This window comes from Solea senegalensis, linkage group LG3 (genome assembly GCF_019176455.1).
Source record: "Solea senegalensis isolate Sse05_10M linkage group LG3, IFAPA_SoseM_1, whole genome shotgun sequence".
Taxonomy (NCBI): Eukaryota; Metazoa; Chordata; class Actinopteri; order Pleuronectiformes; family Soleidae; genus Solea; species Solea senegalensis.
The window spans coordinates 29,038,373-29,063,778 of NC_058023.1; the positions used below are offsets into that span (position 1 = coordinate 29,038,373).

Below are 25,406 nucleotides of genomic sequence, written 5' to 3' on the forward strand. Positions count from 1 at the left end.
ACACACACACACACACACACACACCTTCCCTAATTACAGAGTCCTAATGGACGAAGACACAGCACTTTGTGTCTCTCTCAGCAGTTTGCGTTCAAACACACAGGAATAACCCGACAATGAGAGTACTTTTAATGAACCTGGGTGCATCTATAGTGAAATATGATGTTTATATAATGATGTTTATTATAAATGTTTAAATGCACTTTTGTAAGTCGCTTTGGATAAAAAGCGACTGCTAAATGACATGTAATGTAATGTAATGTAATGTTTAAAATCATTGCTTTAGCTCAGTGTGAGTGAGACAATAGCATGTAACTGCAGTGTATGTACTGGGTAGAATTAACCCAATTAGCCTTACAGTTATTCATTTAACAGTTCATTTACAATTAATAGAGTTGGGCTTGGCAAAATCAAATCAAACTTTATACGAATGAAGGACTGCTAAGCGCTACATTCTCATTTAGGCTAATGTTAGCTTAAGTTTCCATCGACAGGCGTGCCCTCAATACCAGTATTGTCACTGTCATCTTATCGATAAAGTTACACAATCCCGTGCTGCTAATTTTAAACAAATGAAACGGCAGTGGTGAGGCCTTCTGCCACGACGGGAGCGGACACTACAAAAACAACGCAGCAGTGACAGAGAGAGGGAGGCGTGTCGTGAATGAAGCACAGACGACGAGCAGACAGACAGAGACGGAGCAGGAAGAGAGATTATCTCTCTCTAATGGCTGACCTGTTGACAGCAACACTTCTCACCACCTCTATCTACACATCTAACATTACTATCTACCCTCACTCTCTCTCTGTGTCTCACACACACACACTTGCTCTCCTGTTGCAGGGTTTATCAGTGCGGCTGTCAGTCTGGCCCACGGCTCATGAGGGTTTCAGACTTTAAAAACCCTGAGAAAAAAAACAAAACAAAACAAAATAGTGCAAAGCGAACCGGAGACGTCACCGCTGGAGACGGACGTCCGCTGCAATCTCATCACATGCTGAAAATGAATCTAATCTGCTCTCGTATGTGCTGACAGACGGAGAAACTCACTTTCCTCTGCTCTGACTGACACGACGCGCGAAGACGAAAACCAATAAATATAATGTGTTTTTCGGTGGAGAAAAGTTTCATACACTCAAAGTGGAACGGCCTGATTTGTCTGTAACTGAACCACTGTCATACAGGACAAGAAACACATAAACTTTCCATAAAGTTGGACCATCTGAACAAACCTTTATCACTAACCTTAAAGGAATATCTAAAGTATACATTTGCCGTCTTTTTCTGACTAGAAACTGAAGTTTGTGAACTGCTCACTCTCCCACACCAAAGTCCATATAGAAAACCTGGATTTTTAGCTCATAGAGACACAGGAGCCGCTGCTCTTACCGCTGCCACAGAGTCGCGTCTGTCCAAATACAGCGGCATACCGGACGCCTTTCGGACGCGGCATCCGAGGGACATGGCGGGGGAAGGACTTCCCACACGGAGTCCAAAGCGTTTCAAATACTCAGGTTCACCGCGACATTGAGAAACGTTCGCGGCAGATACAGACAGGCAGTGCATACAAGACCCCGGAGCGGCCCTGTTGTTGCTACGTCCCGTCACGCAATACTGTGTCAGGTCACCGAGAACACTGTATTCAGCTAAACTCGTTTCCATGTGGGCGCCCCAAGCATCTTGCACAGTGGCCACCACAAAGCTAGACGCGGCCCTGACAGGCACAGTTGCAGTTGACTTCTTAACCCACAGAAGAACATTTGACACAAAGCTTACGCGGGACTGTACCATCTGACATTTGGTGGAGCTTTTCCCTCGTCTGTCACCAGGACGATGTGTGTTTGGGTTCACAGTAGAATAATAACAGCAGTGCACTGTGGCCACTGTACACTTAGATGCTGCAGCAGAGGAGCACAGATGAGGCCAGAGCCGCCTCTGCACACTCAGAGAAACATTTGTGCAACATTTCGACCAAAAATAGTCCTGGTCTCCACCGCAAAGAGCGAGAGGGCCGCCTTCATTCAGGCCGATGGAGCTGGCACATCACTGTCTCTCACACACACACACACACACACACTGCAGCTCAACACTGTCTGCAGAGTCAAAGCCAAAAAAAGTCATCAAATAAAACCAGTGACAGCGGAAACACTGCGGGGTCAGAGACGACAAGTTCAAATGGAACAAAGTCCGAAACAGCAGCAGCAGCAGAGGAGGAGGAGGAGGAGGAGGAGGAGGAGCAGGGTTCAAGTTCAAATAAATGCATATTATTCTCTGTACAACAATAAAGACATGAACATATGTTCAGGTGTTTCCCCAAACTTTAAAAAGATGACAATCCTGCACACATTTAACACATAATGTCCTTTAAAGTCAATAAAACGGTCACATGTTATGTTGGACACAAGAGTCACTACTTCATTTTACGCACGTTAATAAATACATGTTGGAAACATCTGAGTTGTGCACGAACACTGCACTGAGTGTGTTTAATTATACTGAAACTAAATAGAAACAATCACAATAAAAGGGATTTTATTCGTTTACCTGGTCTGTTGAGCTCAAATCCAGTAGTTCCTGCAGAAGAAGAGAGAACGGTCCTCCTGGCACCATCCGGCGCGCTCAAGTCCGCTCAAAGTGTGACTCTTTGTCCGGCTGGAAATCTACCAACACGTCGGTGTTTCCATCCAACAGCTGCAGCTGTGTCCTCACTCCTCACGAATAGTCTCGCAGAGGTAACACCGAAAGACAAAAGTGGACAGATGCGTAAACGCAGCGCGCGCACAGTCCCAGTGTCTGTCCGAGTTAAAAAGAAGAAGAAGAAGACTTTGAAGCCGAGCTCGTCTCTGTGTACAGCTGTGTGTGCTGCCGTGTCCTCAGCAACAGGTGTCAGGAATAAAGTGAGATTTCTCCCCGGACATCACAAGTTTCCAAACTGGTCAACTAATTACGCACGGAGGGGAAAAAGAGGAGGTGGAGGAGTTGGAGGAGGAGGAGGGACGGAGAGCGAGAGGGAGGGAACACGAGAGAGAAAGTTTGAGGGAGGGAAAAAAAGAGAAGGAGAGCGGAGTGAAAGAAGTTTTCTCTCTGCTCTGATATTCAGAGAGAAGTGAGTCTCCACCTTCAGCTGAACAGCGGTGTCAAAAACTATGTCAGGAGTGGGATTTGAACCCACGCCTCCATTCGGAGACCAGAAGTCCCAGGTTCTCTGGAAGGAGTTCGTCCTTGAGTCTGGCGCCTTAGACCACTCGGCCACCCTGACGCTTTCTTCCCGCTGGTTTATCCTCTACAACAGATGTCAAGTTTCCTTTCTCTGTGACGTAGTCTACTAATTAACGACTTCATTGAAATCACGTGTGCAACTGCGTTTCAGTAATTCCACTGTGTGTGTCAATTCAATCTAAATGGAGACTTTACTCAGACGAAACAAACGTTTCCTGGATCATTTTGACTTAATTGATGTCACTTGTGCGTCTTCATCAAACGTGGCTTAAAGTAAAGCTCAATGTCAGGAGTGGGATTTGAACCCACGCCTCCATTCGGAGACCAGAAGTCCCAGGTTCTGTGGAAGGAATTTGTCCTTGAGTCTGGCGCCTTAGACCACTCGGCCACCCTGACAGTCGTTGCATTAATTCATCCTTCAGTCTGGTAGCCTTTCACAAACAATGTCAACTTTCTCTTCTAATAATTAATGACTTGACTTAAGTCACGCATGGAACTGATTCCACTTTGTGACGAGAAATCTATTTTCCCAAGAAGAAGTGATATATTTGTCAATGTTCCAGGTGTTTTCCAAACTTTACTCAGACAAACAAACATTTTCTAGTTAAAAATCAATGAATGACTCATTGATTTTATTGATCTCAGCTGTGCCGCTGTTTTCATGACTTTGCTCAGACCTTCTTCATTAAACATTAAACAACCTGTGTCAGGAGTGGGATTTGAACCCACGCCTCCATTTGGAGACCAGAAATCCCACTTTTCCCAGGAAGGAGTTTAACCTTGAGTCTGGCGCCTTAGACCACTCGGCCACCCTGACACGTTCTGCTCTATGATTTATCCTTCAGCCACGGTTTCCTATAGTTCAGTAAACTTTTACAAAGACTTCAAGCTTCTGTTGTTGCTGACGCAGTCGACTGATTAATAATTTCACCGAAGTCACGTGTGCAACTGCTTCTTATGTGAAGCGTCGTTTGTTTCAATAATTCTACTCACACTGTGATTTTGACTTTATTGATGTCACCTGTGCAACTGACTAAGAGACGCGATTAATTATGTTGCTTGTTCCAACTGTTCTTCTAGTGTTTCCATGATTTTGCTCAGTCCTTCATTAAGTGTGTGTGCTTAAAAATTGATCTATGTCAGGAGTGGGATTTGAACCCACGCCTCCATTCGGAGACCAGAAGTCCCAGGCTGTCTGGAAGGAGCTCATCCTTGAGTCTGGCGCCTTAGACCACTCGGCCACCCTGACAGCTTCTTCTTGCTGGTTTATCCTTAACAACAAATGTCAAGTTTCCTTTCTCTGTGACGCAGTGTACTAATTAACGACTTCATCGAAATCATGTGTGCAACTGCGTTTCAGAGCTTTTCAGTAATTCCACTGTCTGTGTAAATTCAATCTAAATGGAGACTTTACTCAGACGAAACAAACGTTTTCAGGGTAATTTTGACTTTATTGATGTCACTTCTTCATCAATCGTGGGCTTAAAGTGAAGCTCAATGTCAGGAGTGGGATTTGAACCCACGCCTCCATTTGGAGACCAGAAGTCCCAGGTTCTCTGGAAGGAACATGTCCTTGAGTCTGGCGCCTTAGACCACTCGGCCACCCTGACAGTCACTGCACTGATTTATCCTTTAGTCGGATTCTTCATGTTAGTTTGATATCCTTTCATAAATGTTTTAACGTTCTCTTCTCTGTCCGTTAATCAGCTACTTAACTAACTTCACCTGTGAAGCCGACTCCAGAAACCGGCCGTCTCAGCCTGTCTACAGTGAAAGTGCTGACTCATGATGTCATATTGGCCTCTATTAGGAGAGGCGTGGAAGGTGTCTGTCCTTGAGTACGGCAGCTTAGACCACTAGCCACCCTGACACGTACTTGTTCTGATGACCATGTGTTTTATGACTGAGCTCATTCCTTCTTCAACTATGTATTTAAACTGAAACCCACACCTTCATTTAGAGATCAATCTAGCACCATAGACCACTGAGCCCTCACGACACCACTCACAGAGTGTGTTTGGACTTTGTGAAAGATTTATTTCATGTGATCAGAAGAAATGAAAGTCGTCTTCCGAGAGATACAGTGTGTTCTTTCCCTCCATATCCGAGTCTGTCTGGTTACTCCAGACACGAATGGTTCTGCCACCATGTGTTTTGGCGATTTTGCCTCATTTAAATGTGTGTTGAAAGGCAAACATGTGTCAGGAGTGGGATTTGAACCCACGCCTCCACTCAGAGACCAGAAGTCCCTTTCAGCTCAGGAAGGAGTGTGACCTTGAGTCTGGCGCCTTAGACCACTCGGCCATCCTGACGGGTGTCTGTGGGGAGCCACTGATGTCTGTGTCTGTCAACATAAGAGGAACTTTGTGTGAGAGCAGCAGAGGTTTATCGATGGAGAGACTGTGGAGGGAAAGAAGAAGAAGAAGAAGAAGAGGAGGAGTCATCAGCGTTGGTGGATGTTTGGGCTGTCAGTGGCTAACAGCTTATTTTAGGAGCTCTCCTCCGCTCATGTTGTTTTTATTTCCTCTCCAAAGTTTTCCGACCGCCCCTCCCTCCCTCGCTCCCTCGTTCCACCTACACTTCAGTAATTTATTTACTTTGCACGCCATTTATTAGAAAAAAAATAATGCCAAACGTGGACGCAAAGCGAGAACCATCGAGACACAAGTGAATGCCCTCCAACCACAGCTGAGGTCATTAATTATTCAGCTTGAAAACACGTACGAGAGCGTTTTAAGTCGAGCCGATGTTTGTTTTGGTCTTAGAACCTCCATCTCCTCATCTCTCTGTTTTCTCTCTCTCTCTCTCTCCATCACCCTCTCCGTCTTTTTTCTTTTCACTCATGTGTGATGTGATGTGTGATGATTGAAACCACATCGTCCCAGAGCCATGCAGCCCTGCAGGCCCTCCCCACTTCCTCTGCACTCTCTCCATTTTCATGTCTCCACGTGTGTGTGTGTGTGTGTGTGTGTCTCAGTCCTCCTGTACACACACATATATGAGTGTATATGTGCAGCGCGTTATGGAAAAAGACGTGCGCTTTGCTGTTTCTATCGCACCCGTGACCACAGACACGTTATCTCAAGGACATCTGAGTGTTGTTTTTTTTGGTGATTCTGTATCAGTGGGATCTTATCAACACCTTTTAGTGCGTGTGTGTGTGTGCGTGTGTGTGCGTGTGTGTGTGCTACACGTGATTTAGAAACATCGCATCTGTTACACGGAAAATAAAGAACACGTGGACGTCTGTGACACACTTGTTCAGAAACACCAGTAATCCAACTCTTGACCTTATTCTGAAATAAACATGAGATTAGATTAGGTGATTATGATGATACCGCAAACATAAAATTATATATATATATATATATATATATGTATATATATATATATGTATATATATATATATACATATGTATATATATATATATATATACATATATATATATATATATATATATATATATATATATATATATATATATATATATACATATATATATATATATATATATATGTATATATATATATATGTACATATTTATGTACATATTCTGTCTTAAATGCTATAAAACATGTCAACTCATGTCGACATCCATGATGTGATCATCTGATTACATGTCTACAGGATGTGGATCAGGAATGATCTACAACTACGTGTTTTAATCTGATTGTACAGCTCGGAGTATCAGAAAAAGTCTTCTTAATCAGATTTATATTGAAATATTGCATGGGCAGGGCGCTTTCATACAGAAAAGTAAATTAAGAGATTAGGACGAGCAAAACTAAAGTTGAAAAGTAAAAACATAAAACGATGTATATAAAAAATATATATGTAAAATAATAAATAGATAAGATAAAGTCACAATATGACCAGAGGGCATAGTCCGATTATGGCTGATGCCAACATTATATATCCAGCGCTGTGAACACTCCCATAGGATGTTGTAATGTGATTAAGTCAGATTATAAGATTATAATACCAATACTTGATGAGAAAGTGATCTTTACATGGCAGTGTTTTATCCAGATTATTGCCTGAATCAGATTAATTTGGGGATATTAGTATCCATGTAAGCTCGGTCACAGAGTCGTGGGTAGAAGCAGTTTTTAATGGTCAGATTATACTGATTGACCACTGATTGATTATACTGATTGAGAGATTATTTAGACAAACAGATAAGGACGGAACCCGAGGACAGTGTGAGACAGTTGTCCACATGAGCTGAACCACAGGTGAGCAACAGGAGCCGGGTAACAAAGCCCAGGTGGACACACGTCTCCGGCTCTTTCTGTCTCTCCTTACTCTGCATAAATCAGACAGTCACACATGTGTTCCTCTTCCTCCTCGTCATCCTCTTCATCTTCTTCTCTGCCTCCACAGTCTTTTATGAGGACGGCTGATGGAGGGAGCAGAAGTGATGCTCCACAAAGTCCCAGGTGCTCGCACACACACACACACACACACACACACACACACAAACAAAGTGTTGCCACATGTGAAGGAAAACGCCGGCACATATGCGGCGTTTACAGACTGTCAGGAGTTCACTTCTCTGTGCGTTTGAAGTGTGTTACAATATGAAAACCCCAGTGCCCTCAGTGACCTGATGATGTTTTCAGTCCCGCGCCGTGGAAATTCTTCACAGAGAAGGTCACAATGTGTGGTCAAAGTCAAGGTCAGGGGGGGTCAGGCGGGCTGAGTGGGTCTGTTAACCCAGCTTTTCTAGTTGAATGAACGGCGCTGACGCCATTTATGAGAAATGCAAATGTTTCTGTATAATTTGACCGGCTGCAGTCACCTGCCGCTGTTTCCATGACCTTCCACGACTCTGTAGTGATGCATCTGAAACCAGTTAAAGCCGCTCATTCATTCGTCTGGTTTCAAATTTGATCTGCGCACAGAAAGAAAGCAGATTTCTCAAGCTACTGCGACAGACTGGTTATAAAATGAAATAAAAAAGCACACTTAAAGGAGCTGTGTGTGTGTGTGTGTGTGTGTGTATTAACATGGTGAGGGCTTTAAAAGACACTGGTGGAGACTGAAGAGCGGAATATTGTCCGTGACTGTAAAAAATAAAGCAGTGGTGACGAGATAAGATAAAGAGTCTATTTCTGATTTGAGAGAGAGAATAAAAGGAAGGTAGGTGAGGACCAAATGATTTGTCCGCTCGGTGTCTGCAAATGAAAAAAGATTAATGCTGTAGTGCGCGAGGGACTTTTAAAGTTAAGCCTTTCAGCTCCACATGACTTGACGCGTTAAACATCCAACGTACATTATTATGCTAGTAAAGCGAGATGGCTGCATACGGTTTTGGCTTCTCACTAAACGCGATCGTCTGGTATTAAAAAGCTTCCTGCTCTGCTGCTGTTCCTGCACTATGCAGCTCCAAGTTTCCTGGACGCAGTGAAAAGACAGATGTACAACACATGACTCACCAAAGTATCTTTGTCTCACACAGCCAAAGGTGGACCTCTCTCCAGACTGAGGAGGAAAAAGAAAATGAATACACAATGAGTCCACAGGGGGAGCTGTGGGGAGCTTTTTTTCTTGATTTCCTTCTTGTTTAGTATTGATACTACCATGTCCTCTAGCCCAGTGTTTTCCAATGCGATAACGAGGCAGTTCTTTGAATCAGGTGTGCTGGAGCAAAGTGAGTCCTCAGGACCAGGGTTGAGAAACACTGCTCTAGCCTTTATAAACAGCTCATAACATCCACACACAAAAACATCGTCACCTGTGAAATAACTGAGAGAAAACGAACCGGGAGACAAAATAAATAAAAGTCGACCCCCTCCTCAAAGAATAAAGATAAATTCATATTTTATTCCATTCTCTTATTTCAGTTTTAAATCCAAAACAAAGTCACGGTGAGTTTCCAGTCATCCTCATTCCCCCACAGATGAAACATTATCAGTATAAAACACACAACTGAACACTGGATTTACAGCACAAGCTCATTCCTGACCAGAGTTTCATCCCCCCCACCCCAACAAAATAAAATAACCTTCATTTGTCAAATGTTACACAAACGTGACTCGTAAAAAAAAAAAAAGGTTCTGAAATAAAAGCTGAGTTCTGTGTGAGATCAGATTGAAATGTGTGTAAATCCCTGTCTTTGGGTTCTGTGTCCACCAGGACCATAAAACCCCCCCACGTGGAGAAGCTTTGACTCCGGTGCGAGCACATCCGTCCATGCTGAGGCCGCCACACTGTGGGAAACATGCACTCCGACGTCATTTCAACTGTAAACAACAAGAACACAGACGTCGCCGGTGAACACAGAACCCTGTAAGTACGCTAGACTTGTCATTTTCCTGCAAATCAGACACATAATGTAACCTATCAACCAGCAGAAGACAATATTTCCAATGAAACAAGATTATTTCATATTACCAAAGGCAAAAAAAAAAACAAAAACATATATGTAACAATTACTTTATAGTCCCTCCCTCCCAAGAAAACCATACGATGTTTTAATAAAAGGGGGAAAGAAAGAAAGTGCAGACTCCTCCTGATGTTAACTCTAAAGGGATTGTCAGAGAGTGTGTGAGGGAGAGTTCATCTGAACCAAACTGAGCAGAACGCGTTGTTTTTCTTACTTTAAAGACAAACACGAGTCCATCGACACCGCCGTGTTTTCGTAAAGGGAGTGCTGCGAGATTTATTGTCGCATGTGGCTTTTGAGTTGTTAATACATGAGACGTGTCATGTTCCTCCTCCCGACGACGGAGCCCGTGTTTCTGTTTAATTAAAACTTCTCTCTCTCTTCTTTACAATTTACATCAGAAATGCAAGGCGCGACGTTTCATTGGATAAAAACATAATAAGAACGATAGCAGCAAATGATGTACAGACACAAAACAAAAAAAAAAAGGCAGCAGAAATAAACCAGTCGGAACCGGTCGAGTGATGTGACAGGAGTGTGTGTGCGTGTGTGTGAGAGAGTCGGACATCAGGAAGAAGAATCTAAGCAAACACCACACACACACGTTCAAATACATACAAAGTCACACACAACATGGCCGCTGTGAGAGGGTGAAGGCTTGACATTTGTCATTCATTAATTAGTGCGTCGACAAAGCTCTGTGGTCTCCTCCGTGAAACTAAGGTGAGAGCAAAGCAGGTGAGAGAAGAAGAGCTCATGTCCAACACTGTGATTCTACTGATGTTTACCCTCATTTACGCTCAGTGTGTGTGTGTGTGTGTGTGTGTGTGTGTGTGTCAGGAGCTGTCCTCCAGCGCGTTGACGACTTGTTCCAAAATGTCCGGGCACCTGTCGGCGATCTGCTGCAGGATCTGATTGGCGTACTCCTGGAGCTCCGCCCCCTCCCTCTCGCACAGCTCCAACTCCGCCTCCAACTGAGAGAAAGACAGAGAGAGACACAAGAAATGTTGTAAATCAATACTCATAAGTAAGATAATTCAAATATGACACAAGCACCATCATCTGTGGTCAGTGTCTCCGTGTTTAAGCGTTTGGACTAAACTAATTACCTCCTCGTTCGTGTTTAAGTGATGGATATGTGAGCGGTTTTCATGTAATCCTAAAGAAAGCAAATACGGGAATTTTCCCATACCGTGGAGCTCTGGGTTTTGAGTGAGTGAGATGACAAAGATAAGAGATTTAAAATCTAATTTAAGCCAGAAATAAACTCTTCTCACACACACACACACACGCACGTACGCTGTAATCTGAAAACACCGCAGTGTCGTTCTCTCTCTGACCAAACAGAAGGAAGCATTTCAGAGAGGCAGCCCTCGTGTTGTTTTCTTTGGCTGCTGCTGAGCTGAGAGTCAAACCTAAATGACCGATACATCTGTATCAATAAGCGTGCCACTCAAACACCAGCCCACATAACCTCTTCCCTCTGTTCTCATCTGCGAGCCAGAAAACCTTCGTGGCACTTCAACATGTCGAAGAAGATTTATTCAAGTGTCAAACAGCGGTGAGTAATAATACTGTTTATAATGAATGTAAAAAAACATATCAACAAATATGGAAATGTTTTCTTTGAATAACGCGTTGATTAAACTACTGTGGAGCATACAGTAGTACGGCGTTTTCATCGTGTCCATGCTCTGGTGGTAATAGAACAATAAATAAATGAATAAAAATCAAGCAGGTACAGTCTAATAAAATAGAAAAAAATGACGCTGCATTGTTGGATCAACTTCATATGTCTTTCTTTTTCCACGTTTTATTGTCCAGTCAAATGTCTCAACTTAATGGAAGCACTAAATTCACTCACAACCACTTTATTAAGTACACTTTTATCAGTTCCAATTGCAAAACCTTTGATCGTGCCTGCTTGCACAAGCCCCTCCCCCTCTCACACTTGCTTCTAACTGTTCAGAAACGGTGATAAACGGAGAAAGCAACGTGTTTTAAAGTTGTCCCATTTCAAAAACAGATTCCATTTTTGGTTAGTGAGCGTCAGGAGGCTTTCAGGAGCTCCCACATTTAAATTTGTGAAAAGCCGGTATGGATTGACAGAGAAATGACAGTTATAAAATCACCCTCGTCTTTATTTTTTTTAAAAACTAGTTCTAACATGGGAGAAATTGGGAGGTTTGAGCAGAACTCCCTGTGCCATCTTTGAACGCTCAGCGCCGTGAAGCAGATGGACAATCATTAGGTGTTCCAAGTACCTAATAAAGTGGCCACTGAGTGTACATTAATAACCACATGATTCAGGGGCCATGCGGCGGTATAGTGGCATGCACTGTTGCCTCACAGCGAGAAGCTCCGGGTTCTCCCAGTGAGCGTGTGGGTTTTCTCCGGGTTCTCCGGTTTCCTCCCACAGTCCTAAAACACGCAGAGGTTAATCGTACGCTCTAAATTAAACGTAGATGTGAGTGTGAGACTGGCGTACGCTGATGGACTGCGTGTGACTGTGTGTCAGCTGGGACTGGATGTGGAGAATAAAGCAGTAGTCAGTCATCTATAAAGTACCTTAAAAGCTGATACTTGAGTAAATGACTTTGGTACAAATTGAAGTCACTTTTTTTTAGTAAAAGTATATGACATCTACAGTACTTAAGTATCAAAAGTCATTTTCTGATATAAAATTAGAAGTAAAAGTATTAAAAAAGTGAGGAGTTGTCTTTCAACTGGAAGGTTGTGGGTTCAATTCCTGACTCTGCTAGTCTATATGTGTCCTTAAGACACTGTGTGTGAGTGGGTGAAAACTGTAGAGTAAAGCAGCTCATCAAGACTAGAAAAGCCAATACTACATATTATAATACCAACTCTTCTTCTTCTGATTTTATTTGGTAGTAACGAGTAACAAAGATAGTTATAGGAAATAATATAAATAAAGCAAAGTTCATGAATTTTGTACTTTAGTACAGTAACGCAGTAGATGATGGACGGATGAACCTTCAAGGATTCTTGAAGATGGACAAGTGAAGGGCAAAAGATGAGAGGAGATGTAGGCCAAGGACAAAACTGAGGACAAAACAAGAGGTGATAGTGAAGGAGGAGGAGAAGAATGGAGCGAATGAGGCGGCGACAGAGAGAATGAAGCCATAGGAGGAGAAGCAATGAGGCACGACCACTCCACCCTTCCCAGTGTGTGTGTGTGTGTGTGTGTGCATGATGTGGCCTATTCTGAAAGCTCAATTAGCATCAGACGGTGGGGAACCACCCGCCCACGACACACACACACACACACACACACACACACACACACACACACACACACACACACACACACACACACACACACACACACACACACACACACACACACACACACACACACACACTTTCCTGGTGATATAAATAGGAAACGCGTACTTGCTGCGTGCGCTGCCAAACAATCCGTGAAACATTTGAACAATAAGGACAATGTGACGTTATCAGCGCCATCATTTTCCACGATAAACTGACACGGCAGAGAAGAGAGGCAGAAGCGCGATGAGTTCTGAGAACGTAGTCCATCTTTTATCAACGTTATCTATCAGAGCTTTATCTGCTTCTCTCTACGCCTTGATTTTTATCACTTCTGACCATTTTGTTATTCACCTCTGCCAAAGGCTTGAGACCAACATCAACACAGAACACAGTTCCCTCTCTCTGAGTGTGTGACACACATAGCAACACATTTCCTCCACGTCAGTTTAAGTGTGCGCAGGTAATTCAGCGTTTCAGCCGTAATGCCACAGAAAAACACAGCAGTAAAGATAAGTGACTGTGATACGAGTGAGGAGTGTGTGTCTGCTGTCGTCTGCTCTCTGACTCACACAGCCCTGACCTCGTCCACAAACACACACTTTAAAAATAGTTGAAATGCAGAGATGATGCTAAGGTAAGTGTGTACGACGGTGTATATATAGTAGGGATGGGAATCAGTATCTGTCCGATAGTGGTCAAAATCACTGGATCAGATATCGGACAGAAACATCCTATATATCTTCTTTTACAGACTGTAAACATGTAAATAAAAATCAGCAAAAGCAATTTAGCCGTTTAGGTCTTCTTTTTCACGGCTGGAGAATGATGACTTTGAAATGTTCATAAATGGTCTAGTATCGGTAGAAACTTTAGAAAAATAGAGAATTAGAAATAGGAATTAGAAAATGGCTCCATACCATTTCTTTATGTTTGATACTGACTAATATCACGGCCTTGACTATCTACCACCACCAAGAATCACTAATCTGTTTCTGTTTATCTTAAATCTATAAAAGACTACTAACCTCATATGTTCATGTAATTATATGTCACTGCTGGTTCTGATTATGTTTTACTCACTCACTAAATTAAATTAGTCTAAGAGGCAGTTTTGGAATAATAAAAATTCCAGCAGTGAAACACATGTTTGTCATAATCACCACCTCTTTTGTTTTTTGGGGTTTGCGGTCGCTGAAAATGAACCAGTGTCTTCCTGTGGCCTTCTCTCCCAGATTTGCACATGTGTATGATCTGTGAGCAGTTCCACGGAAAACAGACTTAACTGCAAACACACTTTAAACTGTGAAACTGGGTCTAAGTAAGAGCATTGGAGAATGAGCCTAATTCTCACATGATTTATAACATCAGTAAACATTGTTCTGAGGAGTTAATGATCTCAATCACGAGGTTCTGGGTCTTCTTCAACAGACCATGATGTCACTTTGTAAATGATGTTCCAATTAAAGTGGAAAAATAGACAATAAATCATGGCACATGTGAGCAGACACCACAGTAATTAACAGCTGGTGTTGGTATCGTCCAATGAGAGCCTGGTTACAGGTGACGTCCGTGAAACCACTGATTTAAATCACTTGGTTGTGAGTATGACACAAGTGTGAAGTGCAAAATCTAGGCATGGACACAAGGAAGCAGGGTCTCAGGAGACGCTCTAACAGCCTAATCAAATTATTCCCCTCCCAAAACACATAAAATGACTGCAAAGATAACCATTTTATGAATAATTTGACTCTAAGGTTTAAGTTTTGGAAGCGTCTCAGAGTTTGGCCTGAAGTGACCAGTCAAAATCTGGTGCCTGGTGCAGATACATGTAGATAAATGAGCTTTTTTCTTAAAAGATTTACAGAGGGATCAAATCACATCCTCGATCACTACTATTAACCTGAGGAGTAACATGTTCTCATAACTGAATCAAACCTTGGCCTGAAACGAGGAAAAACATGAGCCAATTTTCCTTAGAAAGAAATCACAATTGATTCCTCTGCAAAGGAAAACCTCCCCACGTTGCTAAGCGATAGACGTTGTCTCCTGCTACACTCAATCCGAAGCTCATTTGAAGAAATTAAATACAAAAACAAGGTTGCGCAACACAATAGCTGTGAGTTCAGATGTGGTTACGATGCTCGCAGGGATCACGTCGCAGGCAATTCCCAGTGTGTGGTCCGAGAGACGTGTGGACGGAATAATGTCAGTGGGCAGAGAAGTGCTGCTGCCACACGTCTGTCTGTGTGTGTGTGTGTGTGTGTGTGTGTGTATCTATAGGATGCATGAGTGTAGCTGTTAGTGAAAGTGTGTGTGTGTGTGTGTGTGTGTGTGAGACACAGTGGTTTGGGTGTTTGACATGACAGGTGTGAGTGTGTGAGAGTCTAAACTGTATGTAGTAGTTCTAATTTAGTGAGTGATGGAGAGGAGCGTGGGGAGCAGGAAGCACATCGAGGCAAGGGGTGAGGTGTGAGAGAGAGAGAGAGAGAGAGAGAGAGAGAGGGAGAGAGATGGTTTGTTGAAGACGATCTTTACTGCAGCCATTAAAGCTCCATTATCATGATGGATCATTATCTACCTTATCACAGGCCCAGAGGAACACACGCACATGCACACACACATAAATGTGTACATTGATGTGCACGCAGTGGCTATCAGCTTGAGAATGAGGACGAGGGTAAGATCTCTGTGTGTGTGTGTGTGTGTGTGTGTACATTGACCCCATGACACACATTATAGAGCTTAAATCTCTTTGCACTGGAATGCTAATGTTTTCTAAAGAAATCATAACTCAGCAGAGAGAGAGAGAGAGAGACAGAGAGAGAGAGAGAGAGAGAGAGAGAGAGAGAGAGACAGAGAGAGATTAACACATACACACATTCTTGTACAGCATGCTCAGTGAGGACATTCATAGACATAATGCATTCTCTAGCAACTTACCCTAACCTTAACCATCATAAATGAATATCTGGCCCTGACATTTAACCTAACCTGAACAAAAACTAGATCTAACCCTAACCTTAAAACCAAGTCTTAACTATGAAAAATCCCATTAGGTTTGTGTGGACACTCATAGACATAATGCATTTCCTAGTCCTTTAACCTAACCTTAACCATCACCACTAAATGTATTTTTAAACAGTTAACTTCACCTGGCTTTGACTGGTTTAAAGGAAATCGTGTTCTATGAATCAGGTCCCATTGTACTGTATGTCTCCTCACAGCGAGGCCCACTAACCCACTTCCACGGGCAAACCCCCCCCCCCAAAAACGTAGTATCAAGTGCTGCACAAATACTGTCGTTAGTCCTCCTGCTGTCAGGAGAATATGAAAGGCTTTTGTTTCTGTTTTACTCAGAAACACAGAAAAGTTATACATAGAAAACAGTGCTTGATTACTGATAACGCATATTAAAAAAGTGGAATGCCATCTCTGAACTAAAGCAGCCTGAGAGCCAAAAACAACATCATAAATATAATGCCGTGCTTTAACGCTGCACATGAATTACACAAATGGAAAAATGACATGATTCATACAGTTCAGTAAAAAAAAAATTAGGTCATGGATGAAGGAAGCGCTTTTTAAGTTTGGCTTTTAATTACGGCAACTATACGAGAATTTACACATTTTATTTTCACGCTCTGCAGTGTAACAGCGAAATAGTTTCTTTTTTTCTCTCCACTTTCCCACCATCGGCGTCCAATTTTCCACACAAGTCGAAACGTTAAAACAAAGTATAATGTTATGGTTATATAAACAAGTAAATATGCGGGGTATGAAAACAGAAAAATGAAGCTGATAAGGTTGACTTTCAAATGATTACTTATAGATAAAAACACGCTGTATTTTAAGTAAACACGACCAACAGACAGGGGGAAGAGGAGGTGAGGGTCAGTAAAGTGACGCCACATACTTCACTGTGTGTTGATATCGAGCCTCTGTTTTGGTAGCATGTCTGGTAGTTGCATTCGAAGAGCTTGAGAAATTCAAACGGTGCTGTTTAACGAGTGAAAACACCCTCCATATTCATGGATCTTAGGATAAATTCACATGAGGTTTTAAACAGATACTCTTCAACAGAAGCCAGACACAGTGGTGTAGAAATAATAAAGTAGAATTAAGCTTTTATATTATGATACTAACAGTGATGCATCATGTAACAGTAACAGGCTTAAAAGTGTGTAGACTGCATTATAAGCTGAAAATTGCCGGAGCCATGTGACCAAATGTATGTGAAGGTACTATATATATATATATACATATATATGTGTGTGTGTGTGTGTGCTCAGTCATCGTCCAGAACAGCTCAGGCTAACAAGCTGCAGTGGGAATAGAGCTTGAGTAAAAATGCTGTGCTACCTCTTCACTGACTGTTGAAGAAAAATAGAAGGGAAGGCTGCTTTGTGGGCAATTCACCATCACTTGTTAGGATTTATTCTAATGGGTTTGTTTAATCTGCCAAATTAAAGGATTGAACCATTCATATCTTTGATCGCCGCCATTCTGTGCCTTGCTCAAGAGCACTTAGAGTAACTGTTAAAGAAGAGTAGATGGAAAAAAAAGCCCCCTTTTAGCATTTTACTATGGTCTGGGAAGTTTAATCTGTCACTTCAAGAGTCCAACTATGACTTAAGCACCTAATAATGCAGGTTAAGAGAGTCGTGGGCTGGTAACTACCAGAAAACACCTTCAAAGTGAGCAAGTCTTATGTATACGAGCGTAAATAAAAAGGACTTTAAGGACCTTAAATTGGCCCCCAGATACAACTTTACATGGCTGCAGAAATAAAGTGTAAAACACAGACTCTAGCATCAACGGTTTAAGCTCCTCGTAGACCAACAACAATTTATTTCATAATCAAGGTGTAAAGTAAGGCCAGTGATCAAATTGAAGAACAGAGCTGAAGAAATTAGTCCCCCTAAAAAGAGACATTAACCCTTTTGTCACCAGAGAGGAGAGAGTTGGAAAAACTCCTGCACATGATGTCAATTTATACATGTGTTGTACTGTTCAAATTCCAAATTTAACACACAAAATCTGGTGTTGATGTCGAGCTAGTGTTTCTTTCTCATAAAACCTTATGTTTTTCTTCACTTTGTGTTGTTAAAATGCCAGGTTTTGAAAAACACTTACTCACATTTTCTAGCCCTTTCATGGTTAAGATAAGCACAAAAGTGTCTAGAATGACATTTTGAGCCGTAGGTTTTAAAGGGTTAATAACTGTAATCAGCCACATTTGCTCAGTGATCCACAAAGTCACATACACACATAGATAACAGTGCCACCGAGTTTAGTCCCAGTCAGTTGACATTTTGTCATAGAAAATAGAAAGTTACCAGAAATGACTCTCTCACGTTCTCTTCAGTACATGTAATTTACGACATATGATCTAATAAATGTTTTGTTATATAACGCCGTGTGCGCATGGCATTTGTACAATTCATACTGCTTCCAAATAAATGTTCTTTTAAAGCTTGCTGAGTGTTTGTAGAAGTCAGAATGATTTTTATGGCTGTCGTGAATATACAGTAAGTGGCCATGTGGCAGTGAAAAGCAACTTGAACTTGGTGAAGGAAATGTCCACAGCACTAATGCAGGAGCCATTGTGAATAAAGAAGAAAACTACAGACAGAGACAAAAAGCTTCTCGCCTCTTCGCACCTGTAACCACCGCAGAAAGGATGGCTTCACAAAAAATGTGTTGAAGTGGGTCTGTGACAGAGAGAGGTAGTATGAAAAACTGGGATGGAAAATGAAGTCAAAGATTTAGAAGGCACAAAGGACAAAGGTAGGACAGCATGAAAGAGAATAGGACAGAAATCATGAGCAGGAGGAGAAGCGAGTGACAACTAGACACAGTGGAAAAGATCAAGGGAGAAGGAAGTGAAAGAGAGAAAAAGACAAATGCACGTGAAAAAAGGAGGTGGACTGGTAAAGCCATTAAGTCTGGACTCAATAAATCTGCATAAAAACCAGCAGTTAGTCTGTAATGACCAGCAAATGTGTGTGTGAGAGTACACGTGAGGCTATGAATTACAGGAGGTTCTGAGGGTCAGACGTGTCTTTCTGACTGTCTGTCCTTTTGTCTGCGAGCGTGTGTGTGTGTGTGTGTGTGTGTGTCATGGTTGTCAAGGACCTCCGTGTCGAATTTTGAGAAAAAAAAACCAATCACCCTTGGAGCAGGAAGGAGGGCTGCCTAATGAAAGCCAAGAGGGACCCCAGACCACGCCGCCGCACAAACGGATGAATCTCTGTCTCTCTCCCACTCCACACCTTATTGCATTTGCACACAGTGTTAAGATCGACAAAAACAAAGACCATTTAAGTCAATGTGCACTCTTCTCAGCAAGTTCAGAGGTCACCATCAAATCACATGAATTCCCGAGTCGACCGCAGCCCTTTTAGACGTGAATTCTGCTGGTTTAAATGATGCAGCATCTGCACATCATAAAGCTGAATTAGTGGCAGACACTAAGGTTACATCCACACTCAGGCCTAGGTCATAGTTTCCATGCTCTGTGTTTGCAGAGAGCCACTACGCGTTACCGCATGCGGGTACTTGTTCCATTCATACTAAATATGAGGGTCCGCGTCAGTCTGGGTTTCCACGCATGAGTAGTCCATCACACATTCCTCTCCAGTAGCAGCAGCTTCTCGCCTGTAGTTCACCCCCCTCACCCCCCCCCATTTCTATATCCTTGCAGTCTTTGAGTGATGGGTTGCAGAGGTGTGAGCACCAGCTCCTTGTCCGTTTTTTGACCAAAAACTGCAGAGTCAGCGTGCAGAGTCAGCACATACTGTATGGTTTGCCCCGGTCACACAATGTGGAGGTGCTTAGGTCATCTTCTAACGCTTTATCCTCCACATGAGGGTCGCGAGGGGTGCTGGTGCCAATCCCAGCTGACATAGGGCTAAAGGCAGGGAACATCCTGGACGGGTCGCCAGCCCATCACAGGGCCGCAGATAGACAAATAACACACCTATGGTCAAAAAACCCACACAAACACTGGGGGGAACATGCAAACTCCATGCAGAAAGGCCTTTGTTCCGACCGGGTCAGGAACCCGGGTCTTCTTGCTGCAAATGCTAACACACTAAAAATCATAGGAGTTGAGCCAGAGTGGTTTACAGAAGTGGAAGAAGGCAAATATAGAAAAGAACATGAGAGAACACAAGGAAGGAACAGACAACAAATGGAAAACAGCGAACAAACACTCATACAGCAGGATGACAAGCAAGATTAAGAAGACGAGTCTTTAAATTTGATTTAATGCTAAGTCATGGACGTCTACAAGGGTGCACACACACCGCTACAGTCAGGTAGAACTACATATTCATATATATATATATATATATACATATATTTATATATACCCCAGATGGTCTAGCCGTTAGATTGCTGGTAGCCAGGTTCAACTCCCATTGTGGGAAACTTCTGGCTGTTGCCTGGTTTGAATCGTGGAACAGGTCAAGGATTGAGTTCCTCCTGAGCAAGGTCTTGCTACTGGTGTGTAATGAGGCAGAATGAAATAAATTATCACTAATTGGCATGTGTGTGCGAATGTAAGAAATTCTAACATGCCTGGTGGGTGGTTTCTCGTTTCAACTGCTGTGCAGAAACAACCGCTGTCCATACTGACGCATGACTTAGGTTTTTATGTGATGCACTCTTGTGTATGAAAAAGGCAAATAAAGTTTGATCAAGAGAAAAAGAGATTCATTGATTAATAGTTAGACAAGTTATGTGAACACAGGTGTAACGGGGAAGAAAGGCAATGGTGACGATTCTTTACCAAAGGTTTCTGCTTGTCCACACTCAAATGCAGATTTAAACAGTTCTGTTTTAGCGACTTGAAATGCGAAATGCGAAAACCAGGCACAATCAGGCAGAAGTGATGTGTTTTAATATGAAAAAGTACGAGTGCGGAGGCCAAGCAGGGCCAACCTGACACTGTCTACTTTACTGTTATTGTTGGAGGATATTATCAGGTCAAAACCTGAGATGAGAGAATGTCTCAGAGAAGTCAGGTCCAAGTCAAGCTGACCTTGAAATGGATATATCAAGTTGTCTGGGGTTAAGAAGGCAACAAAAGCACAAAGTCATCTTCACAGGAAAACTACACATATAAAGTAAGTCAACATCGCTCTCCCTTTATCTTATGCCTACATTACCTTTCTGATCCATTACTTCTTGTCTTGGTCGTTTCAGAGTCATACAGATTTGTGTTTTTCAGGTTCATGGTGCACTCTAATCAAAGAAACCACCACAGATAAGAACTCAGCCAGTCACACACATCCACGCAAGTGAATATCAACATAACGACTCTTATTGAAGTCGCTCACAGCCACCGTCATCTGTACGAGTGTTATACTGGAGCCACAGTGGTCTTTATCAGCTGTGACGGACGCGTTTCGGCTCCACCTCATCCTGTTTTTGTGTCCCCTGTCAATCAGACGTCACGACACAGTCGCACAGTTCCTGCTCCGTCTGCCGCTCTTGTGAAGAGGCCATCGCTTCACCGCAGGTCATCAGAGCTGCAGAGCTGACAAAACAACGATTGTGCCCATTTCAAAACCTACATTTATTTGTGTGGCAAGACAAGCTCTACTGTATGTGTTGTTTCTTTCCACAGGGATAACATGATGTTGATCCAGTCAAAACGTTTATCTGTTAATGTTCTAAATGATCCCAGTCTGACTGCTTTATTTATGAATCTGACCACACCAGATTTTCCTCTGGTCTTTAGGTTTTCTCAGATGTGGGTGTATTTTATGATCTTGACTCAGTGATTGAAGGCACCTATGCTTTTTTTTTTTTCTCTCTCGTATTGAAACTTGACCTAATAATAAAGAGTCAAACATCTGGAAATCTGAGACACCTGGTGTGTATGTTTTAAAGAAGGACGTAAAATGAACTGAAGAGAAAAAACACGTTCCCTTGTTTTCTCCTCTGAGAATCTTGCTTTTGGACATTAAATTGTAACAACTAAAACATCTGACGTCTGTAATTGTGTGGTTTTTTTTCCTTTCATTACAATGACATGTGGAGTTGTAAATATGTGTACTCAGTTTTCACTGAGGTTTCCTTCGGGTTTGACTTGGCTCACAGAGTCTCACAGTCGCACACACTCAATGGGAGCCATTTAATTTGAGTCGATAGAGTCATGGGCTGACAATTCATACTGGATTCATACGGGCAAGCGGCATAAACGTCCGGCCCAGCCAATAACACAGTTTTTTTTACAGCACCAACGTGTCCACGTGCGTTTGCAACACACATGAATATAGAAGTCACTCACTCACACCCACAAACACAGCCAATTCTTGTACCTTCACACTTCGGGCAGAAGAAAAAGACAGAGAAACGTCCTCAGTGTGTGTGAGAGTGTGTAAGATTACGACGCCAGTTCTCTTCAGTGCTCATTAGAGACGCCGTTGAGCCGTAAAGGTTATTATTATGACTATGGCACTGAAAGCAGCTCCTTTAGTAAAACCTCACATTTGGAATCCGCGTTGCTTTTGTAGTTCAGCTAAGGTTAAATAGAGACATGGAAACACACGCGCACACGAACAGGCGGACTAAATAATATTAAATAAACATCGTTGCAAATCCATCTTTTGAAAATTGGCCTTTCTCGAACAGCTCGTTGCTGGACTCCATGCGGCTTGAGTGATTAAGTTCAGACTGTGCACATATCAAAAAGACCACAGTCTGCATCATTCTGGACCAGAGAGATGGGACCGGCTCGCGCTGCCATCCTTAGAGCAATACTTCAGGTGTTCCAGTCGACACTGAGCACACCGCTAAGTGCACCTCAGTCTCCATGAGCCAGCCTGGAAAAGTGCACATTCGTTCTCATTGATAACACGGCACGGCGGCTGACGGCTGGCGTACACTTTATTGGGAGAACCTTCTGCAAATGGGCTGAAATCTGTTTTTCCTTCTGTCCCTGCTGAAAGCCATGTTATCTGTGAGAGCCCGTCCCAAGCTGGGAATGACGGCATGCTCAGCAGGGGGGCTTGGTGAAGTTAGTGTGGATAATGTGTCAACCTGAAAAGCAGCCCAGGTACAGTAAAGGTTTGCTGTGGCAGTGCAGAGTCTAGATGCTGAGGGAAAAAAAATGACTGAAATATGATCCAAAACTGACATCTTTGCAAGTAAATAATACAAACACCGGTTAATAATGTTGCATTGTTGATCATTCTTTTCCCCTGTTACACCTGAGGCCTGTATCACTACACTACATTATTATAAGATTTTCCACAAATGCCGAACCCATCCTCGGTACAATCATTTGAGCTTATCAGTAGAGAGAGGAGGAATTTTTTCCTCTGCAAGTCTTTATTTATGGCTTAACCTCCCCGAGTTTCCCTGCTCTCAGTGTAACCAGTTATCTGTCATGGGAGGTGTTCACTTGATAAAACCTAAAGACCAACGTGTTCTCACCCAACACTCTCTTTCCCCTCTAACGAGAGCCGAGCTGCCTGCGCAGCTTTTGTTCCAGTTTAACAACAGAAAGTTACATCAGACGCACACCGTGTGTCAGTGAGGTGTTGGAGCTGGAGGCTACACTGCAGAGGCAAACTGTCAGGTACACGACGCTCTGGTGTTTATTCACGGCTACTGGGAATTCAAGGGAAAGCATAATATGTGGGTGCGGGATATGTAGATTTCCATGTGTATTCTATGTGCTATTTCAGTACGATCCTAATGGCTTTACAGAGTGCCAGGCACTTTAACAGAGCCAGGGAGAGGCTGTAAAACACACACACACACACACACACTCGCCACAGGACAGAGGAAAGAAGCTGGCACACTGGAACATGGTGGTCTGGAGGGACTGTGTGTGCATGTGTGTGCGCATTGAGAGGGTCAGTCAGGGCGATGGCGACACATGATGAAGGAAAGCGAGAAACGCGGGTTTGAATCAAAGACTGGCAGTGTGCATCTGTGATTGTGTGTAGGCAGGGTCGGGGTCTGAAGCAGACGCATGGCGCCAAGTGGCACTGCCTGCGTATGGGTGGATTTGTACAGAGGAAGTGGAGGAGAGGGAGGGGGAAAAAGTGTTTTAGGGAAAAATCGCACTAAAAACAGAGCAAGGAGAGAGTATTTTTAAAGCTCACCAGCTGTCACACCTACACCGACACCGACACAGAGCAAGTGAGAATGAAGATGTGAGAATGACTGGTGATGGAGGCACTTTGTAAAAACAGTGAGTGAAAGAAGGACTCTTTTCTAGAGGGAAAGGAAAACATAAAGGCACGGAGTAATGAGAGGGTTTGAAAAGTGATGGAGAGGATAAAAGAATGTTAAATACAAGCTGACAGAGTTTTCACGTCAAGGTCAGAATGATGAGAATCGCTCTATTGACTGCTGTTCTCGTGTCCTTTTAAAATCTAGTAAATATGTTCAGTCCTTTCCTCTGACATGATCTCGCTTAAAAAAATCTCTACTTGGACCAACTCCACTTTGAGCAACTTTACCAAACAGTTCGCTTTTGTAGAAAATTTCCATTCGCTTTCTAATGGCAGTCACGCAAGGCTGAACCTTGAATGTCGAGGTGGCAGATGAGAAATTGCACACAAATCAATATGAAGGAGTCATACGGAGAATATTAGAAGGCGCTGCCAAATCTGGGTAAGAGGATACATTACGACTGCATTATTCCGTGCAAGGATAACCTCAACAGTGATGCCAGGCGCAATGTTTTGTGTAATGGATGAGTCGGTTTAGACCCTGCAGTGAAATAAATGTGCTGAAAACAAAAAGTGCAACCAAGAAATTCAAAACACTGCGGCGTGCCATGAAACTGGTTAGCAGCAACGTAACATGTAGGTGATTTGTGGTGAAGTGGTGAATATGATCTTTTTAAGATCGTGTTTTCCTCCGTTGTAAATTTCACTTGGATGTGGCCGTGAGCACAGTTTGGTAGAAATGTTTTCGGGATGTTTTAATAAATACGAGGTAGGAATAAAATAGTGCAGGCCCCTCAGCTGGCCGTCAAAAAGTATTCAATCTTGTTAGATAAGCTTTCACAGCTGCTCGCACAATCAGTTTCAATTCAGAGAATGTTTTTCTAGTGAACCGCAGAAGAACCGTCTGCCCTTTCATTCACTGAAACAGGCTGATTATGAGAAATACGTACGGTAATTGTCTGTCCGCGAACGTCCCCCGCACCATTTCTCTAGTGCCTTTAATGTACGCGATGATAAATGACAACCTAATTCAGAGTTTATCTAAAGTGACACCAAACCACGCAGCGCCATATCTGAGGCAACTCATGCTAAACACAGACACGCTGCAGCCCTGAGACATACAATAGGGGTTTCTGCAGGAAACGAGTGCTGCTGTGCCCTAACCACACACTCTGTCACATTACTCTGAGCATGTGTACGTCTAGAGTTACCGTTTTTCAATGTATACCACATGTAGCAACCAACGCCTGATATGTTTTCAATATGGAGAAAGGGACAGAGAGAGAGAACGACAGGAGGAAGTTGATGAAA

At 42.8% G+C, this 25,406-nt stretch overlaps 2 protein-coding genes and 6 non-coding genes across 16 annotated transcripts in view; all 8 read right to left on the minus strand.

Moving 5' to 3' along the window:
• Window positions 1–2,960, minus strand: part of wnt5b (wingless-type MMTV integration site family, member 5b) — a 74,382-nt gene extending 71,422 nt beyond the window's left edge. Inside the window, exon 1 of one of the 2 annotated variants that reach the window (XM_044021717.1) lies at window positions 2,546–2,960. In XM_044021717.1, the coding sequence (XP_043877652.1) occupies window positions 2,546–2,611 (66 nt within the window). In that variant the 5' untranslated portion in view covers window positions 2,612–2,960. The remainder of the gene's footprint in view (window positions 1–2,545) is intronic. The other variant, XM_044021719.1, reaches the window with a different exon arrangement.
• Window positions 2,961–3,148: 188 nt separating this feature from the next.
• Window positions 3,149–3,260, minus strand: trnal-caa. The gene is made up of 2 exons: window positions 3,223–3,260; window positions 3,149–3,194 (listed from the first exon to the last, which is right to left on the minus strand). It is a non-coding gene; the product is annotated as a tRNA-Leu (tRNA).
• Window positions 3,261–3,504: 244 nt separating this feature from the next.
• trnal-caa lies at window positions 3,505–3,616 on the minus strand. The gene is made up of 2 exons: window positions 3,579–3,616; window positions 3,505–3,550 (listed from the first exon to the last, which is right to left on the minus strand). It is a non-coding gene; the product is annotated as a tRNA-Leu (tRNA).
• Window positions 3,617–3,924: 308 nt separating this feature from the next.
• On the minus strand, window positions 3,925–4,037 carry trnal-caa. The gene is made up of 2 exons: window positions 4,000–4,037; window positions 3,925–3,970 (listed from the first exon to the last, which is right to left on the minus strand). It is a non-coding gene; the product is annotated as a tRNA-Leu (tRNA).
• Window positions 4,038–4,357: 320 nt separating this feature from the next.
• Window positions 4,358–4,469, minus strand: trnal-caa. The gene is made up of 2 exons: window positions 4,432–4,469; window positions 4,358–4,403 (listed from the first exon to the last, which is right to left on the minus strand). It is a non-coding gene; the product is annotated as a tRNA-Leu (tRNA).
• A 249-nt stretch (window positions 4,470–4,718) lies between these two features.
• Window positions 4,719–4,830, minus strand: trnal-caa. The gene is made up of 2 exons: window positions 4,793–4,830; window positions 4,719–4,764 (listed from the first exon to the last, which is right to left on the minus strand). It is a non-coding gene; the product is annotated as a tRNA-Leu (tRNA).
• Window positions 4,831–5,419: 589 nt separating this feature from the next.
• On the minus strand, window positions 5,420–5,532 carry trnal-caa. The gene is made up of 2 exons: window positions 5,495–5,532; window positions 5,420–5,465 (listed from the first exon to the last, which is right to left on the minus strand). It is a non-coding gene; the product is annotated as a tRNA-Leu (tRNA).
• A 3,465-nt stretch (window positions 5,533–8,997) lies between these two features.
• The window catches only part of LOC122766663 (ELKS/Rab6-interacting/CAST family member 1-like), a 100,273-nt gene continuing 83,864 nt past the window's right edge, over window positions 8,998–25,406 (minus strand). For all 8 annotated transcript variants that reach the window (XM_044021712.1, XM_044021715.1, XM_044021713.1 and 5 more), the window contains one exon: window positions 8,998–10,583. In XM_044021712.1, the coding sequence (XP_043877647.1) occupies window positions 10,446–10,583 (138 nt within the window). In that variant the 3' untranslated portion in view covers window positions 8,998–10,445. The remainder of the gene's footprint in view (window positions 10,584–25,406) is intronic.